Source organism: Rattus norvegicus, chromosome 9 (genome assembly GCF_021556685.1).
Source record: "Rattus norvegicus strain SHRSP/BbbUtx chromosome 9, alternate assembly SHRSP_T2T, whole genome shotgun sequence".
Lineage (NCBI taxonomy): Eukaryota > Metazoa > Chordata > Mammalia > Rodentia > Muridae > Rattus > Rattus norvegicus.
Window position 1 is genome coordinate 81,773,769 of NC_141542.1, and position 17,299 is coordinate 81,791,067.

Consider the following 17,299-nt stretch of genomic DNA (forward strand, 5'->3'; position numbering starts at 1 on the left):
ATTCTAATATCTGTTGTAGGGCTGGATTTGTGGATAGATATTGTTTAAATTTGGATTTGTCATGGAATATCTTGCAATCCTGTATAATAAAAGGGCTTCTGGTGGTGGTGTTACCATCCCTAGTGTCAAGCTGTACTACAGAGCAATAATAAAAGCCATATGGTATTGACATAAGAACTGACCGGTTGATCAGTGGAATAGAATCAAAGACCCAGATATAAGCCCATACACCTATGGACACTTGATTTTTGACAAGCCCAAGCCATACAGTGGACAAAAGGAATCATCTTCAACAAATGGTGCTGGACTAACTGGATGTTTGCATGAAAAAGAATGCACATAAATCTGTATTTATTACCCTGCACAACACTCAAGTCCAAGTGGATCAAAGACCTAACATACCAAACATAAAACCAGATATACCAAATCTAATAGAACAGAGAGTGAGGAAACGTTTTGAATGCATTGGCACAGGAGACAACTTCCTGAACAGAACACTAGTAGCTCAGGCACTAAGATCAACAATTAATAAATGGGACCTCATGAAACTGAAAAGCTTCTGTAAGGCAAATGGCATCCATTAATAGGACAAAATGGCAGCCTCTATATTGGGAAAAGATCATCACCAACCCTACATCCGACAGAGGACTAATATCTAAAATATATAATGAACTAAAGAAATTAGACACCATCAAACCCAATTAAAAAGGGGAGGAATCTTGAGTGGCCAAGAAGCACTTAAAGAGATGTTCAGTGTCCTTAGTCACCAGGGAAATGCAAGTCAAAACGACTCTAAGAGTCCGTCTTACACTTGTCAGAGTGGACAAGATCAAAAACTCAAGTGACAGCACAAGATAGTGAGGATGTGTGGAGCAGGAAGAACACTCCTCCATTGCTGGTATGAGTGCAAACTTGAAAAACCACTTTGGAAATCAGTTTGGCAGTTTCTCAGAAAATTGGGAATAGTTCTACCTCTAGACCAGCTATATTACTGGGCATATACCAAAAATTACCCCACCATAGCACAAGGACATTTGCTTAACTACGTTCATAGCAGCTTTATTCATAGTGGCCAGAAACTGGAAACAACCTAGATGTCCTTCAACTGAAGAATGGATAAAGAAATTGGTACATTTACACAATGGAATACTACTCAGCTATTAAAAACAAAATCATTATGAGATCTGCAGGCAAATGGATGGAACTAGAAGAAACCATCCTGAGTACGGTAACCCAGAAACAGAAAGACATACACGGTATGTACTCACTTATAAGTGGACATTAGCCATGAAGCACAGGATAAATGTGCTATAATCCACAGACTCAAAGAAGCTAAGTAACCAGGACAGCCCAAGGCAGGATGCTTGAATCTCACCCAGAAGGGGAAATAAAATAGACACTGGAGGTGGGAGGAGGAAGGGAACTGGATAGGAGAGGTGGTTGGGGATTAGGTGTGGGGAGCAGGGGTGGGAGTGGGCTGGGAAAGAAAATGGAAATTGATTGTGGTGTATTTCTGAGACAAGCTGGAGACCTGGGACAGGGAGGGTCCCAGGAGTCTATGGGGGTGACCCTAGTTGAGAGTCCTAGTAGCTGGGATATAGAGACTGAAATGCTACCTCCTATAGCTAGTTGGGACTTCTAGTGGAGGGAGGTGGGGACACCAACCCACCCTCAAAACTTTTGACCCAAAATTTGTTTGCTTATATGATGTGCAGGGTTAAAGATAGAACAGAGATTGAGGGAATGGGCAACCAATTTCTGACCCAACTTGAAACCCATCTCATGGGAGAAAGCCAACCTCTGACATTATTAATGGTACTATGCTATGCTTTCATACAGGAGTCTAGGATGACTGTCTCCTGTGAGACTTTGCTAAGGACCAGGGTTGGCTTGGAGAGGGGTTCTGAGGAAGGGGTGTTAGAGAGTGGCAAAAGAATGACTTGAAAGTCAAATCGTGGGTACAAGCTGATGGCCCATGTTCTGTTTGAGACAGTTTTCTCTGGAGATCTCCAGACAGCTCATCCATACAGCTCAGCTTTTTCAGATCAATGTCCAGTCCTTTATTTACATATCAATTTAGTTATTTATTCCAGGTTCCCTTCGATTATCCCACGAATCAACGTTCCATGACCCCATTCTCCTGATTCTTAGAAAAAGACAGCAAGCACATTTTTTTTTAATATTATGAATAAATTCACAGACCTGCCTGCCTTTGTAAGCCAGATGATAAGCTAGCTGGGTGGGATCTCCCTCTGAGATCAGCCATTGCTATTATGGCTGGGCCTAACCTCACTCTGTCTCAGGCTGACTTGGAACTCGGGAATCTGCCTGCCTTTGTATCTGTCTACCTTTGTATCTTTCCAATAAGATGGCTCACAGTGTAGCTGCCTCTGCTCTTTAGGTCTGTGAAACTTCTTGTACATATTGCATCTTTATATTTTGTATAGTTGTTTGTCTTTTAATTTTTTGACATTGTTGTTTGCAGAGCATAAGGACTTAACTTTAAATGGATTGTGCCTTTGGTGTTCTATCTGGACAGCTAACATATCCAAGGCAATCTAGGTGTTCTGTGATATTGTCAAGGTGTTTTTAGTCTTATATTTTACATTTTGTGTCCTTTTGGTTTCATTTATCTCATTGGTCACATTGATTTATCTTTTTGCTAAGATTATGTCATTTATAAGGGACATGTTGTTTGAGGTTGCAGTGTTTCATCAGTTTTAGCTTTTTTCTGACTATTGCCCTGAAGTTAAAAAAATGGTGGTGTTTTTCTCTAAGTCCTTGTGTGATTATTATATGACATTCTAGTCTATAAAGTCTTTCTCTTGGAGAATTAAGTAGGGGTATTTGGAGGATGAAATGCTTATTTATTTATTTTGTTTGTAAGGAAGTCTGCTCTCTCCAGTGAGTGCATTAAAGGACATAGAGAGTAGAAGCAGGTAGAGCAGCCAGCAGTCCAGGCTGGAGAATATACTTAGATCATCATTGAAGTGAGGGAGGGACACGAACACATGAGAAGAGGACACATTCTAGATGCATGTACACATAATAGGATTTGCTAATCAGTGGAATGTAGGCTAAACAAGAAAGGACACCAAAGATGTCTTAAGGCTTTTTGACCCCAGCAGCTTAAGTATGGCACTGCCGTTTATTGAAATGAGGGCGGAAGCTGGAGACGTGAAAGTTTGATTTTAGACATGTGACAGTTTGATTTTAGACATGTGACAGTTTGATTTTAGACATGTTGACTTTGAGATAACATCCATGGGAGATGTCGGATAAGACATGTTTAGAGCAGTGAATGGTGTAAAGCTATGGTTCAGCTCAACAGGAAAGAGACTATGATTGGAGGGGAAATAGAACCAAGCCTTGAGATTGGGAAAGTACAGAGAAGCAGGAAGAGGAGACTGAGCTGGAGAGGCTAGAGAGGTGAGGCATGTCTAGGAGGGTTTTGTGTTAGCTGCCAAATGGAAAAAGGTGTTCAGTGAGGGAAGAGTTAATAATTAAGTAAGATGAATTAATGACAAACAATGACTGGTGTGTCTGAAGACGGCTACGGTGTACTTACATATATACATACATACATACATACATACATATATAAGTAAATAAATCGTTGTTAAAAGCGATGTCTGTGACACTGCAGTAGGAATAAGCCACTTCCTCAAACAAACATTGATTTTCAAATCGCACTGATGACCATAATAGACAGTCTTGGTGGGTTGTTCATCTAACAGAAGAATTGGGGATGGGAGTTTTGCTGTAAAGAGGAGGGAAATGCACCAGAGGGAGGTAGAGCTGAGGCAGGTTTTAAAAGGTCAGATACACCACAGTGTTCTCATCAGCATGTGCACAGGTTCCGGTTTGCTGGTTTGTATGCCTCCCTGTGATTGAGTTGATGCGAAGATTGCTGGAGGCCTTCAGGATATAGAATTGAGTCAGTAAATGCTATCTTAATAAAGTTCAGTTAGCATCCTTGCCATAGCATATTTACTAGAACTTTTGACAGCAAAGTTAACTAATTTTCTTTTATTCTTGATGCTACTATATTAGAGTGCATTCAGGAATTAATGTTACAGAATTAGGCAGCATGAATAAATATACTCGTTGTGGAGTAGGTTTAAATTAGTTGAATAAGGTACAGTGACAGGTTTTCACTGAAAGAAAATGTCAAGAAGTGAGTGGTGATTATTAGCTATGTTAAACTTGTGAGTGATTTCTTATTTTAAAGTGATTTTGTCTTTACAATGCACAGAGAGTGAATTTTCATCTGAGACTTATGATTTCGAATGGGACCTCTTACTATTAGAGGACTGACTTTAGATGAATTTCTTTATCCATGATTATTATTATTAAGTTTTTCCAAGAGAGGGTTTCTTTGTTTAGCCTTGACTGACTACTACTTGCTCTGTTGGCCTCGAACTCACAGAGATCTACTGCCTCCCAAGGGCAGGAATTAAAGGCATGTACCACCATGCTCAACTTTATCTCTGATTCTTGATTTAAAACTTATTTTACATTTACCCAATGTGGTGATGGCACATGCTTTTAATCTCAGCCCTTGGGAGGCAGAGGCAGGCAGATCTCTGAGTTTGAGGTCAGCCTGAACTACAGAGCAAGTTCTAGGACAGACAGAGCAAATGGAGAAACCCTGTCTCGAAAACTAAAACAAAACAAAAAACTAAAAGTTTAAGATTTACACATTTATTATTATTACTTGTATGTGTATATGCACATGCTACACATGATACAGCACACATGAAGATGAGAGAATAACATGGTAGCATGTGGGTTCCAAGGTTTGAATGCAGGTCATCAGGTTTTGAAAAGCTCTCAGGGAGAACTTTCCCTCGGGATGGAGACCCTCTAACTTTAAAGACCAGACCGAGACACCACAGGATGCAATCAGCAAGAGGATTTGGTTTATAGTCGGGATACACAGGCACAGGCACCTGCGGGCGCTTCAGTCACTCAGGGGACTGGCGCGCCCCACGGAACCAAGGATGGGCTTTTATAGGATTTTGGGGAGCAGAAGCAAGCATACAGAAGCAGATGCATGGTTACAGGGATATAATTGGTGGATTCTAATATGGCAAGGGTTTAGCCCGGGGGCAAGTTTCCTAGCTACCTTCCTGAAACATAACGACTGACTCAGCCCCCCAAGGGTTCAGCCCGGGGGCAAGTTTCTTAGCTACCTTCTTGGAACATAACGGCTGACTCGGCCCCCCACCAGGGTGTGGGACCTCTCCTGGGGTTTTTTTTCATTGTCAGGTGCTCAACCGAAGTCGTCCTGTTGCCAAGCCTTCAACCAAACATATCTTGTTTGGCAGCCGCTGTGTACTCAGTGTTCTAACCTTTCCCTGAACCAGTCATCTTAAGTACAGCCTTGTAAAATGGCGTTACTGCTGCTAAGCTGGGGTCTTTCAGTTTTACTTTTACCCACTGAGCTACCCTACTGGCTCCTGATTCTTGGTTTTTTTTTTAACCCCAATGTGTAAAATGGAGCTGGTAATACTTACTCTACAGAATGTGTGAGGATTAAGTGAAAAAGTGTAAGGATTGTCCCAGAAACGAGTTATGTAGTGTGTCTTAGTGTTTTAGTGCTGTGAAGAGACACTATGACCAAGGCGACATTTATAAAGGACAACATTTATTTGGGTCTAGCTTACAGGTTCAGAGGTGCAGTCCATTATCAAGGTGAGGAGAAGCAGGGCGGCATCCAGGCAGGCATGGCTCTGGAGAAGGAGCTGAGAGCTCTACATCACATTCTGTAGGCAAATAGAAGAAGACTGGCTCCTCAGACAGCTAGGAGGAAGCTCTCTCAAAGCCCACCCTCCAACAAGGCCACACCTCCTAAGAGAATCACTCCCCGGGCCAAGCATATTCAAACTACTGCATGGTGTCTAGTGAAGTTTCTGTTCATCTTTTATGTTGAAGCGGAAGTTTGATTTCATTTTTGTTCTTTTTGTTGTTTTTAACCAAATCTCCAATTATATTAAAAATGAATAAAGCTTGATATTGATATATGATATATGTTGTGATATAAATCATATGATAGCTTTGCATAGAGGCAAAATTAAGGATACATGTGAATACTTATATAATGCGAGGAAACAGATTTTCTATGACTTTTTTTACTGATGAAATAAATTTATTGTAATATTTGAACACAGTATAGCCCTACTAATGAGAAGAAAAAGAATTCTTTCTTGAGTCATAACATTCTGCTTAGTTGGGGTTCATGATCAGAGTTCCTATTAGATTAATTGCAGGATGTTCGTCTACAAAACTGATTCTTTTTAGTTCTGGGCTATTTGAAAACAGCAGCAGGCTGGTTTGGCATTCAGACCATATTTATTCTAACCCAGATATGCAAGATTATTTTTTGTATACAGTTGTTATTTTTTATTTTTCTCAAAAAATGACTTTCCAGTATTTTCTTACAAGCAGAGTTTGTGTGTGTTTCCTTTGAAATACTACTAATATGCAAACCATATAAATGTTTTTCTCATAATATTTAAACTGTTCAATTTTTTAAAAAAAATATTTACTTATTATGACACTGTAGGTGTCTTCAGACACACCAAATCTCATTGCAGATGGTTGTGAGCCACCATGTGATTGCCAGGATTTGAACTTAGGACTCTGTAAGAGCAGTCAGTGCTCTTAACCATTGAGCCATCTCTCCAGCCCCAGTTCAAGTTTTTAAAGTCAATTAATAGTTTCTGATGTCCTTCCCTACTTTTCTTCAGTGATAGTCAGCATAGCCATTTATAGTTCCTTTAGCACTGGCAGCTACACATAGAAATGAGTCTTCCCTTTGATCTCAGATGAACTTAAAGTTGTGATTTTACTTTTTGTTTTATTTCTAGATCAGCCAGCATTACTAATCTGTCACTGGATCGGTCTGGTTCTCCTATGGTTCCTTCATATGAGACATCTGTGAGTCCCCAGGCTAACCGAAACTACATCAGGACAGAGACTACTGAGGATGAACGCAAAATTCTTCTGGTACCAGTCCAGCATCTAACTTGTTGCTAGTTTTGAACGTAAAAAATGCTGACTTTCTATTCTCTTAAAGACACACATACATAAGAGAGTCAGCTGGGCTTGGTATGCATGCCTGTAAGATAAACTGGGAAGGCTGAGGCAGGAGAATCTTATGTTTGAGACCAACTTGAGCTAAGTGGGATGTTGTCCTAAAACAAAAATATATCAATTAAACAAGGAAATCATTAGCTAGCTAATCTTTTATTTGCTAGCATTTTTTCCACACTCTGTTACTATTTTTTCTTCCTTTCATTTGTCAAAATCAGAATTTATTTAACACAAGAATTGAACTTGAGGTTAAATTGTTGTTGTATTTGAACTTTGAAACTTAATTCCAACTGTGTTTAGATGACATAATAATTGGCTCTTTCCTCAGTTTACATATGAAAACATTTGCCTAATTCTAAAACCAACTCAAAGAAATGAAAAAGAAGCCTTTTGTTCTAAAGGTTATAATTCAAAAGGCAGAAGATCAGTGGGATCTGATCTTCTAGTGAAAGAATTAATATTTGATTTTAAAAAATTTATTTATTTATTTATTTATTTATTTATTTATTTTGAGACATAGTTTTTCACTATGTGTCCCTGGTTCTCCCTGTGTGACCAGGCTGGCCTTGAACTCACAGAGAACTGCCTGCCTCTGCCTCCCAAGTGCTGTGATTAAAAGGCATGCCTGGCTTTCAAGTAATATTTTAATGATAAAAATGTGTAAAATGTATACCACAGCTATGTCATAAAGAAATAAACTAAAAACGTTGATAACAATGAGGGAGTCAGGAAATTCCAAAGGCTAAAATTGGTTTCATTAGACAGGATGTGAATTTTATTTCAAGATATGACAAAAGGTACAAAACATTTTCCATGGACAGAAGTAGAATTTCTTAGTTGAGACAGAGTTTAAGTTGGAATTTGTGGTCACTTAGAATGGAAAGTTATTTGGGTCTACCCACTGGGAGGCAGTACATTCAGTTTTTTTGTTTACTGCTCGAGAATTAGTAGGACCTGGTAGAATTTATCCAATAATTGACCATGGTATGATATCTCAGCTTTTTAAACATTTCCAACAGCAGGATATCCAGAGTGGTTTTGGTTTGAGATGTTATAGATAAACCTAGTTGTCATTAAGCTTCATTGTGTAGTACTGAGCCACCAAGAACAGGGGTCCAAAACTGTGTTCATCACGATTGCTTATATTATTATATTGATCAGAAAAATCTAGAGAATAGCTTGTAAAGAGATCCATATGAGTAGTAGTTCTGATCTCTTATAGAATGTAAGCGCATATTATTTACCCTTTAATAGGAGCACAGAAATTATGATGTCCTGTGCAAATGGGAAGTGATTTAAATACCAAAGAAAAATTAAATACAATCCCATCTTCAGATGTTTGAAGGAGTCTACTATAGTGCCAAGGTCCAAGCGTGAACACAGAGTCCTCAGTAAAGATAGCCCAAACTGGATCCCTGACCTATTAGTTGAAATAAGGAGGTTGAGGAACATAACATTTTCAGAGGCACTCACTGCAGACACACAGGTCAAAGCAGTTAGCATCGCCAGAAAGATTCTCAGGTGACCATAGGGCTCTGTGTGAAATAACTTCTCCTTTGATGCCAGGCCCTTAACCTGGGCCTACTTGACTTCTGATGATGTGGTCAGTATCCTTTCACTCTTTAGCTGGAGGAGGTTTGCTATCTTTCTGGTGACTCCCACTGTCTCTCTTTTTTTTTTTTTATTATTCATTATTATATATAAGTACACTGTAGCTGTCTTCAGATACACCAGAAGAGGACATCAGATCTCTTTACAGATGGTTGTGAGCCACCATGTGGTTGCTGGGAATTGAACTCATGACCTCTGGAAGAGCAGTCGGGTGCTCTTAACCACTGAGCCATCTCTCCAGCCCGACTCCCACTGTCTTTTTGCCTTCAGCTGTTGTCCTTAATAGTCTGGGGCTACGGGAGCTGAAGAGGAATCCACAATATTTCAGTGGATCCATCTGCAATGACAGATGTATATCCCTGCCCAATTAGCTTACCTATTTCTTCTGCAGTGAGATCAGGGAGGTTAGAATGTGCATGAATGTGAGTAAGAAACAAATGTAGACCAGTGGAAGGGAAAGCCCTTCGTCCTGCCAAGACTGAACCCCCAGTGAACGGGATTGTTGGGGGAGGGTGGTAATGGGGGGAGGCTGGGGAGGGGGGGTTAGGGGGATGTTGACCTGGAAACCGGGAAAGGGAATAACAATTGTAATATAAATAAGAAATACCCAATTTAATAAAGATGGAGAAAAAAAAAAGACACAAGTGTAGATGGTTGACCTGGATTTTGTAGTTCCTGTAGTAATGAGATCATAACAGAATGTGAGGACGAAATTAAAACAGTTTCTACTGCTGGAAATAATCCTACAACATTAGCAGAATCTGAAACAATAGTTAAGGGTTTATGAATTAACTGTAATAGATGAATCAGAACAGTCAATTCTACCTGTTGGACTGAAGAAAAAGAAGACCTTAGATGAGCCATCAATAAAATAAAGTTCTGTCAGTCGAATGGGAGAAGAGCGGACAGATTTTGTAACCACAAGTTCAGTCTGTGTGAGAAAAATTATAGTTTACCAGCTGGATAATAACTTCTTATCGTTCCCTAATAATCTGCAAATGAAATTTGACAAATCCATAGAGTTCTGTAATGCTCTTAAAAATTTATTGTTAGTTAAGGGTAATATAATATATTAAGGATCAAATCCATATACTTGTTGACATTGGGTTCACCTTGATTTATTAATTGAGTAAGAATAAGATAAGCAGTTAGTATTTTATGGCCCCTAAGGTATAAATTAACCCATTCCAAAGGTTTAACCTCTTGTGTTATAATACCTGTCGGAGACAATTTCGTGGGGAAAATAAGTAAGTTTAAAGGAAGTGAAGGATCCCATGATCCACAAATGCTTTTAGTCTGGATTCAAATAGCTGTAGTCTTTTCATGCCTCTCAAGATAAAATGCAAGGGCTGTCCAATGTCATCTTCTAGAGTTTTAAATAGATTGATTGATTAGTGCTTATAGGCATTTTGATTTTGTTGAATTACACTGGAAATATCAAGTGTAGTCCATGAGGCTGGGGAAGAATTGAGACTGATTCCTTTTCACTGCTGTGCCATGTCCTAGCTTGCTTAGGTTGTAAAGTTGCATTTTTATAGGCTTTCCTAAATCTTCACCAGGCAATGGAGAGGAAAAATAAGATTAGATTGTTTACCAAATTTCTCACCTCATGCTTCAGGATCATTTTCAGGCAATGGAGGCTATGCCTCCTGAGGAGGCTTGTCTCCAGCATAGTTATTGCTGGCTCTGGTTTTACTTTCAGTTTGCTTCTTTTACCTTTTTTTGCTTCTCTTACCAGTTTTAAGGTTTGGTCCTTCAGTTTATATTCATTCAAGGAATTAGTCATTTCTTACTTCTGATTCATATCCTTCTTATCTTAATAATTTTTATAACAGTCTGAATTAAAGTCCAAGTTACCCAAAATTGTACAGGGATCTTTCCCCTTGTTTATATGCTATTAGTGTTCTTTTGGACTCTGTATTTCTTCTTCTAGAGTTTCTTCTGAAAACAGAGATTATAGTCATAACTTGCAAGTGGTCAAATAGTTGTGATTTTAATATTTGTGTCCCTACTTTAAAAAAGGATGCACAAGCTTGATATGAGACAACCCTTTCTGGTTTCTGCCCCATTATTCTCAACTCCTGCGAGGGTACCTACTGTCTTATCTCAGACCTACTTCAGGTCCCTGAACTAGGTGCCACTTCTTCACCACTCTAGCTGGTGTGGGACCTGGGAAAATGGAGCTGATGGATGATGCAGACTAAAGTCTTATGCAATAGCCAACGTTATTCAAACATTAGACAGTTTATACTCTGAGGGTTCAGAGGAGTCATGAGTGACGTGTACAGTCACAAGAACAAGCTGCATGTGGAGGACAAGCCACATGTAGCAAAATCTTATTTTTTCATAGAGGCATATAAATAACCATAGCCTGTTTTAATATCTATCCGCTACACCTGGGAGAAGCATGAAAACGCATTCCAAAAACAATTCCTGAAGAAATTGCTGTCACAAGACTCATTCTTGTTTTCTTGGAGTTTTCTCACAAACGCTCAGAATTCTCACACAGCTCCATTTTTGGACTGTGTCCCAACATCTACTCTTACAAGTTTAGGTTTGGATTTATAACTGAGGAACATTGTTGAAAGTTTTCTTGGATTAGGACATTATTCAACAAAGACTTCAGAAACATTTACTGAGCAGGTGAGAATAGGGGAGGGTGCCTAGAATCTGTAGTGTGGACTGCTATAATTATCTTAGGTTCGTGTAACGGTTATTATCTTTATCTTCCTTGACTTGTCTCCAAAGAATTTTATATTGCACATAACTAAGAGGCCAATAATATGTGCCATCGACTGGAATATTTTGGGATATTTTGTTTTGAAGAGAAAAAAGTTATGAATTAATGAGTCAAATTCAATTGTTTCCATATGTGTGCCATTTTTATTTAACTTACCATGGTTAGCTACTGTGAAGAACTCCAAACTGAGATCTTTTAAGATCTTAGAACAATAGGACAGCGTCTGAACAGAACCCAGCATCTCTCTTGGGGTTACCTAGTTGCTTTTGATGTGATTGCAGGACAGTGCTCAGTTAAAGGATCTGTGGAAGAAAATCTGCCATCATACCAGTGGGATGGAATTTCAGGATCACCGTTACTGGTTGAGAACACATCCCAACTGCATTGTAGGAAAGGAATTAGTCAACTGGCTAATCAGAAATGGACACATTGCTACAAGGTATTTTGATTTTAAAACATTTTAAAAATATTTATTAGTTAATATTTATTAATGCTTAGGACATACATTTGAAGATGTAAAGGTAACATCTTTTTGTGTGTTAGAATGCTGGTTTTAGGGATTTGATGGTTTGGGGGAACTAGCTCTTTAACTTCATTTGTTGAGAGTGTAAGGAACCAGATTGTTGTCAGAGCCTACCTACCACATTAAAAACAAGGACTGGTGGCTAGCGAGATGAATCTGTGAGTAAAGACACTTATTCCCAAGCCTGGATTTCCAGAACCCATATGCTATACACGGAGGTAAAACATCCATGGAAAAAACTGGGTGTAGCAGCACATTCCTGGAGAGGCAGAGGCCAGAGGTTCAGCCTGCTGGTGAGCTTGTCCTAAGTGTCTAACTGATTAAACTCCAGATCCAGTGAGAGACCCTGTAAAGTGGAGATCAATCGAGGAAGACCCTCCATGTTGTTCTCTGTCTTCCATCTGCTCCTCCACATGTGAGCACCCATGTGCACACAGGCACACATAACATGTAGCAATTCTTCAAGTGGATCCTTAGAAAAGCTGGGTGGAAGAGAGTAGCTAGAATCTAAAGTCAAAGGGTTTTCTTGTCACTATTCTCTATCTAAACTTCAAACCTGTATTGAGATTGCATCCGTAATCCACATCTGAAGGGAGCTAATCTGTCTCACAGATCACACGTGTATAAAACAAATCACAGGCAGGATTGGTTTGTTTTCCGTGTTAGCTTCTTTTCTATTGCTTGCCCTGACCCACAGGGTAGTCAGTGGAGGTTGGGGACCACCTAGGAGAGAGTGGGGGGCAAGAGATGCAAAGAAGGGCGCCAAGACAGGAGTCTGATCAAGGTGACAAATTTTATTTTTTCCCAAGGCTGAATTTATACTATAGCAGGGGTAACAGAGGGAGGGGGGACGCGGGAAATATTTACACAAAGCCAAGGACACTGTGCTCTTGTGGTCAGATAATCGGCTGATGTCAACAGGATGTTGGTTTCTCAGAAAGGTCACAAGTTTGTCATATCATTAGGCAACCTGACCGTCAGATTTGTATTAGCCTTCTGCAGCTGGCTCTCTCCATTGTCCTGACCTCTTAATGAACCCAGTCATCATATTTTTATTTTAGCATTTTTCATTTCATCTTACTTAGCTCTAATATTAACATTAATAACGGAGGGTTTTAAGGACTATAGCTGCCAACAATTGCTATGATGTGATGAAGTGCCCAGGGAAACTTACAGAAGAAAGGCTTTATTTTGGCATAGGTTACAGGGAGTACATAATGAAGGGTATCTTACTTAGGATTTCCATTGCTATGATAAAACACCATATATATGTATAACAACAATTAATTAGAAATATTTTGAAAGAGAATGAGGAGGGGCATACGGGAGGGCTTGAAAGGTGGAAAGGGAAGGGAGAAATGATGCAATTATATAATAATCTCAAAACATGGAAATAAACCAAAATTAAACAAAACACATTACCTTGATCAAAAGCAGCTAGGGGAGGAAAGGGTTTTTTTCGGCTTACAACTCTCAGGCCACACTCTATCACTGAGGAAAGTCTGTGCAGGAATTCAAGCAAGTCTGGAGGCAGGAACAGAAGCAGAAGCCTTAGAGGAATGTTGCTTACAGGCTTGCTCCCTAAGGTTTTCTCAACTGGCTTTCTTACACACCTGTTACCACCTGTAGTGTGCTGGGCCCTTCCACATCGATTTGTAGTCAAGCAACTGCTCCAGAGGCTTGCCCACTGTCCGCTGGAGTGGGGGAATTTTCCAATTAAAGTTCTCGTTTCTCACATGACTCTAGCTTGTGTCAAGTTGACCAACCAACCAACCAACCAACCAAAAACCCTCCAAAAACCCTCTAAATGGGACAATGGTAATAGCCTGCCAACAGGCAGCAGATATGGTGACAGAGCTGGATGCTTAGAGCTCACATCTTGAAGGGCAAGAGTTTTTATTCTGAAAGTTGGCCTCTATTAACACTCTTCCTTCAGCAAAGCTTCATCTCTTAAATCTCCAGACTCCACCACTGACTGAGAATCACACATTCAGATGTCTGAGTGTGGGAACATCCTCATTCATATACTATACCTTCCAAGTTAAGCTATCTCTTCATGTTTGATATCTGCTTGGATGAGCCTCCCCTCATGAGAAGGAACATATCTTTTAAGTAGGTGAAGGAACAAGTAGCTGTGAACAGGGGAACTCTGGGTTCTAATTTGACTGTATCTTTTTTAGTTGTGTCTAGATAAATTATTCAGTTTCTTTGAAGCTTGGACCCCTTAGTTCTAATGTAGGGGAATGGTTTGGTGTTCAGATAAGCCAGGGGTATTGAACAAAATAACATTGGCTAGGTATTTTATTAATTCGAAATACCACAAACTATAATGAATGTTTCATTCATGTATTTTATATCTATATTTGTGTTGTCTTTTTTGAGACTATAAGCTGTTTGATGTAGGAACCATGCCATTCTCAGTCTTGCTTACTTGGCTAAGGATGGGTGTGAATGCATTGTGTACTCAGTGCGTGCTTACTGAAATTAGCTTGTTTAAAAACCAGGGCTACTTAAAGGGCTACCTTACCAGTAGGTTCTCTGCTTTGGTACTTAGAAGAGTTTAATTTATTTCAAATTTTCTGTTTTAATCCCTTACTTATCTGAAGACCATTTGGCAGTTCCTTTTTGATTAGAAATGATAAAAAAAAAATGAAGATGTGTTTTATCATTTGCCTACACAGTTACTCTGCATAACCTTTTAAAATTTCAATTTTCTTGGTCTTGATTTAGGGCACAAGCTATAGCAATTGGACAAGCAATGGTCGATGGACGTTGGTTGGATTGTGTCAGTCATCATGACCAGCTTTTCAGGGACGAGTATGCATTGTATAGACCACTGCAGGTAAACTTGTAGTGAGACACTGCCGATGAGAATGGTAGTAGCTTACTTTGCAGTTGTGTTTTCATCAGGAGGATTAAGAGTAGTCCAGTCACCTAGAGACCTGTCTTTAATGCCGTGAGAGTCAGTGCTCGGACGCACTCCACTGCTGACTTTCCTGCTGTTAGGATCTGGCAGTTAGTTTGGTGTGGCTTTGCTAAACTTGGCTTTCTGGTACTTAGTTATTTGTCATTTAATTTTAATGCTGTTCAGTTTTTACTCTCCATACTTTTAGAACTAAGAGGGAGTGAAATATATATAATAAAATGATTGGAAAATTTAACATTAGTTATTGAGTTAGGTTTTGACTCTTGATATACAAATTGTACACTAGTGGTCAAAAGCTTAAATTTCTTTCTTTCTTTCTTTATGATAATGAAAATTATTTGTAGATAAATTTTTAAAATATAATTCTTTAATTTTTGGTTTGTGTAAAATAATACATATGAATGTATACACACACACACACACACACACACACACACACACACACACACACACCCCTTTATGACGAAACTCTAAAGACTTGTGGACTAAGATTTATGAACTGAAACTAGAGTTAGAAATGACAAATAACCTCCTAGTGCTGTGGTATAATTTGTTAAAATTGGGTTGTGTTTGGAGGGTTCTGGAGTTGCAGGGTTAGACTACATTTCATGCTGTCTTCACTTGAACTAAAGGATGATGTGAAGCCATGATCAATACGTATCAGAGAGATGTTCATTTGTTACTGAAAACTATAACTTTAAGAGTGGTTATCAATATGCTACTGCTCTGTACCTCTTGTTAATTGGTTGTTTCTCTGTGAGTTTATTGAGTTGTTAAATTATAGAATTCTAGGCCATGCTTTCTTTACCGTGCACTGCTGTTAGCACTGACAGTCAGTTGCTTGCTGTGCTTTGGTCCTTTCAGAGTACTGAATTTTCTGAGACACCTTCTCCAGACAGTGACTCGGTGAACTCTGTGGAAGGACACTCTGAGCCATCCTGGTTTAAAGACATAAAATTTGATGACAGTGACACAGAACAGATTGCTGAAGAAGGTGACGATAATTTGGCTAGTAAGTTTGATTTTCTAATGTTTTAGTTTTTATGGCTCATTGCTATGTTGGTAGGATAAAATGCTTGTCTTGTTTATGATTTAAGGTTCTCACTCGATGGAAACATCCGATAGTGATCTTTGTCTTAGATACAGTATTTTCTTAAGAAACCAGTCTGTTAGTCAGCTGACATTCATTTCTGGATGTTGCATTGGTCTTTAGTTTGCAGCAGCTTAAAAATAACTCCAGCTAATATCTCAGCAGGCAGCTTTCCTGTATTCTCACTGTGGTATCAGACTTTCTCTCTGCAGAACCTCCAATATATTGCCTCATTTAAAATTCATTTTAAATTTAATCTGCTTAAATTTATTAAGTCTACCCAGAAATACATGAAAATACTGTATCCATTTTGGTATTGCACATTGGGCTTGTATATTAAAAAATTTTTTTCCTTTCCTCCAATGCCCTGATAAAACCCATTTTTACTCCCCTCTCCCTGTATTTCTTTCCCTTTCCCAACACTAAAAGATTCTGCCAGTCCTAGCAAGCGCACCTCAGTCAGCAGTTTCCAGTCCACAGTGGACAGTGACTCAGCCGCTTCTATCAGCCTGAACGTGGAGCTGGACAACGTGAACTTCCATATCAAGAAGCCCTCCAAGTACCCACATGTGCCCCCTCACCCTGCTGACCAAAAAGGTAGGAGGTAGTCACCAACTGGACTCCAAACAGGCTGAAAAGCTGGGCCCTAGAATCTCATTACAGCCTGTCCTCTGGCTTCCTCTGTCCCATAAGGCTGAGGGATTTAGAGTGGGTTTTGCTCCACCCTTTCTTGTCTCGCCCAGTATTCCTCCCCACACCTTTTTTGGTTGATTCTTTTTATTTCTTATTTTGACCCTTTGCACTGCCATGCCCAGTTTAAAGTATAGTCTTTAAAAGGCACTCTTCTGATTGCTATTCCCTTAATGTGCAACTTCCAAGGTGGCAATTCTTTGCATTTATAACATGGACGTTCTGCTCTATTCTTTTGTCTTTTCTTCATGTAACATCACAAAGCCTCTTTGCCTGTGCTATTCTGCAACAACAGTTTCTTTAAGACAGTGTAGTTTTTTGAACTTAGATTGGGGGAAATTTTCTACTCATGTTCGTTACATTTATTTTAAGATTTCTTCTCTAGTAAGCGATGAATTCCATTGTAATTTTAGATGTCTTATTTGATGCTTTACTTTGTGAACTTAGACTCCAAAAACAAAAATACCATGTAAAAGGAAAGATGCAGCAAACCATTTCTAATATTTAACATAGCAGTATAGATGGATTGCTTCTTTTTAAAAATGGGCTGTGTATTATTAGATGCAATTAGAAGCTAATTTAAATTATAACCCAAAATACCATTTTTAAAATAAAATAAAA

At 39.1% G+C, this 17,299-nt stretch overlaps 1 protein-coding gene across 18 annotated transcripts in view; it reads left to right on the forward strand.

Annotated features, from left to right (window-relative positions):
* The window catches only part of Pikfyve (phosphoinositide kinase, FYVE-type zinc finger containing), a 94,106-nt gene that overhangs the window by 17,883 nt on the left and 58,924 nt on the right, over positions 1 to 17,299 (forward strand). For 10 of the 18 annotated variants that reach the window (NM_001427277.1, XM_087566252.1, XM_087566255.1 and 7 more), the window contains 5 exon segments: positions 6,873 to 7,011; positions 11,731 to 11,888; positions 14,703 to 14,814; positions 15,763 to 15,910; positions 16,418 to 16,585. In NM_001427277.1, the coding sequence (NP_001414206.1) occupies positions 6,873 to 7,011; positions 11,731 to 11,888; positions 14,703 to 14,814; positions 15,763 to 15,910; positions 16,418 to 16,585 (725 nt within the window). 18 annotated transcript variants of the gene reach the window in all.